This window comes from Gavialis gangeticus, unplaced genomic scaffold, assembly GCF_001723915.1.
Source record: "Gavialis gangeticus isolate Ggan-Ray unplaced genomic scaffold, GavGan_comp1, whole genome shotgun sequence".
Classification (NCBI taxonomy): Eukaryota; Metazoa; Chordata; order Crocodylia; family Gavialidae; genus Gavialis; species Gavialis gangeticus.
The window spans coordinates 30192605-30195140 of NW_017729034.1; the positions used below are offsets into that span (position 1 = coordinate 30192605).

General features: G+C 59.3%; 1 protein-coding gene across 2 annotated transcripts in view; it reads right to left on the minus strand.

The window, feature by feature from the left end:
* Window positions 1-2536, minus strand: part of HSP90AB1 (heat shock protein 90 alpha family class B member 1) — a 10843-nt gene that overhangs the window by 7625 nt on the left and 682 nt on the right. Inside the window, exons 2-3 of one of the 2 annotated variants that reach the window (XM_019526865.1) lie at window positions 1319-1465; window positions 139-345 (exon numbers count right to left, since the gene is read on the minus strand). In XM_019526865.1, coding sequence (XP_019382410.1) covers window positions 139-345; window positions 1319-1465 — 354 coding nt within the window. Of the gene's footprint in view, window positions 1-138; window positions 346-1318; window positions 1478-2536 lie in introns of both variants that reach the window. The other variant, XM_019526866.1, reaches the window with a different exon arrangement.

The following is a 2536-nucleotide window of genomic DNA, read 5'->3' on the forward strand; positions in this document are numbered from 1 at the left end:
GGGGGGGGGTATCTCCCAACCATGCACTGTGCATCAGAGCTTCCTACGGGCCAAAATCTGCAAGGCCCTGGAAGGGCACAAGCCCCAAGCCCCCTGAAGGATTCATCTCCACCTGTGCCCACGCTGAAGGCCACTCACCTGCAAGGCCTCCATGAAGGCTTTGGTACCAGACTTGGCAATTGTGCCCAGGTTATTGATGAGGTCAGCTTTGGTCATCCCAATGCCTGTGTCCACCAGGGTAAGCGTACGCTCCCGAGGGTTCGGGATGATGTCGATCTTCAGCTCCTTGCCGCTCTCCAGTTTTGAAGGGTCTGTCAGGCTCTCATAGCGGATCTTGTCCAGAGCCTAAGAGAGAAAGGAGAGTTAGCATGGCCACCCCACCCAGCGCTCATTCACTCCATGAGCCCTGTACCCTTTCCAGCTTCAAGGCCCACAGACCCTTCCTTCTGAGACAGCAACACCTAGGCAGAGGACCCACAAGCCTGATCAAACCATTCAGTGCTGAGAACAATGCCCAGCCCGAGGCAGGTGCAGCAGCTGCTGTCCCCTTTGTGTACCATATACACCACTGGGGAAACGCCTGGAAACCACCATGCAGCCCCAAATAACTCCATGCCAGTCTCCTTTCACAGGATAGATCAGTGGTTCTCAACCCTCTTTTTAAGCTAAAGACACCCCTCGAAAAATGCCAGCTCTGAGCTTTCACTCTTTGCTCAACCATGGAAAAATAATACAGCAATTCTTCTGCTGTGAAGATTTCAGAAAGGCTGCAACAGAGCAGGAGGGTTTGGCCACTTTGGGGCAAAATCTCTGGGTTTCTCTCATGAATCGTGGGCAGGTGTTTGCACACAACAGCACTCTCGCAGCACCCCAGTGAAGAATCACTGGGATAGAGGCACAACCACTGCCAGGGTTGGCCTTCTGCCTGGCCATGCCAGGCCCTGCCTGTGCCAGTTCTACTGCTCCAGACCAAGAAGGGGACACCTGCCCTGCCCAGCCCAGGCAATCCATACTCAACAACCCCTGAAGCCTCAGCTCCTTGGAGGATTACTCCCAGCGGGTATTTCTTCACTCTTCCCAAAGATAGGTGCCCCTAGCATGGCCTCCTTGAGAGACAGGCAAGGTTGAGACACATCCCAAGGCCCTTTGGGCACCACCCTGCTTCTCCCAAGGCATCAGAAGCACAAATAATCAACAGCTGCCCTAGAAACAGGCATAGGCTGTAGATCAGCACTGGGCTTGGCCATGCTGATGCCCAGGGGCTCAGAGTAGGGGTGAGACCCCCCTGCCTTGCCCTTGCCCTGGCACTTAGGCTCACATCAGAGGCATTGGAGATGAGCTCCCGCAGAAAGATCTCTTTGTTGGAGTAGAAAGTGTTGATGATGAGGGACATGAGCTGTGCGATTTCAGCCTGGAAGGCAAACGTCTCCACCTCCTCCTCCCCATGTTGGATTTCTTCAGGCATCTGCAAGGCAGGCAACACTGTCAGCTCAAAGAGGGGACACAGAGGGAACCCTCCACCCATCCCTGGGGTAGCCTAGGTGGAGCCTGGGGAAGAGAACCTCACACCCATCTCAGGGCAGGCTGATGGAACACAGGGAAGGGAAAGGGAGACACAGGAACCCTCCATCCATTCTGGGGTAGCCCAGATAGAAGGCGAGGACACACAGGGAACCTTCCACCTATTTAGGGGCAGGCCAATGTACAAGGTACAGGAGGGAGTAGACACGCAGGAACCCCCCCAGCCATCCTGGGGCAGGCCCATCTAGAAGGTGGGAAAGGGACGGGATGCACAGGGAACCTTCCACCCACCTCGGGGCAGGCAAATTAAGCGTGAGGAAGGGAGCAGGCACACTGGAAGCCCCCAGCCATCCCACGTGGAAGTCCAGGATGGTGAGGGGCTGCCTAGGGAACCCTCTGCCCATCTCAGCCGAGGCTGATGGAAGGTGCAGGAGGGAGCAGACACCCAAAACCCCTCCAGCCATCCTGGGGCAGCCCAGATGGTAAGGGACGCATGGGGAACCTCGCCCACATCTCAGGGCAGGCCAAGGGAAGGACCGCACAGCCATATGCTACCCCCGCCCCGCCAGCCCAGCCCAGCCGGAAGGTGAGGGGATGCATGGGGATGTTTCACCCGCCTGGGGCCAGGCCCATAGAACGTGGGGGAGGGAAGGGGACAGCCCAGATGGGGGGGGCCTTCCCCCTCATCTCAGGCTGGGTAGATAAAACATGGGGGAGAGAGCGGACACACTGCAGCCCCCCCCCAGGCACCCCACATGGGGCAGCCCACATGTTAGCCGAGGGGATGCCTGAGGAGCCTTCACCCATCCCGGGGCAGGCCGCTAAAACGTATGGGGGGGGGGGGGGAGCAGACAGAGTACCCCCCGGGGCAGCATCCACGGGGCAGGCCGCTGGGAGCGGACACAGGCCCCCCCGAGCAGCGCTCAGCGCCCAGGAGCAGGAGCTGACATGTGGGGGCCCGGAGCCGGGCCGGGGCGGCCCCGGGGGAGGGCGGGAGGCGCAGGCGGAGCCCCCC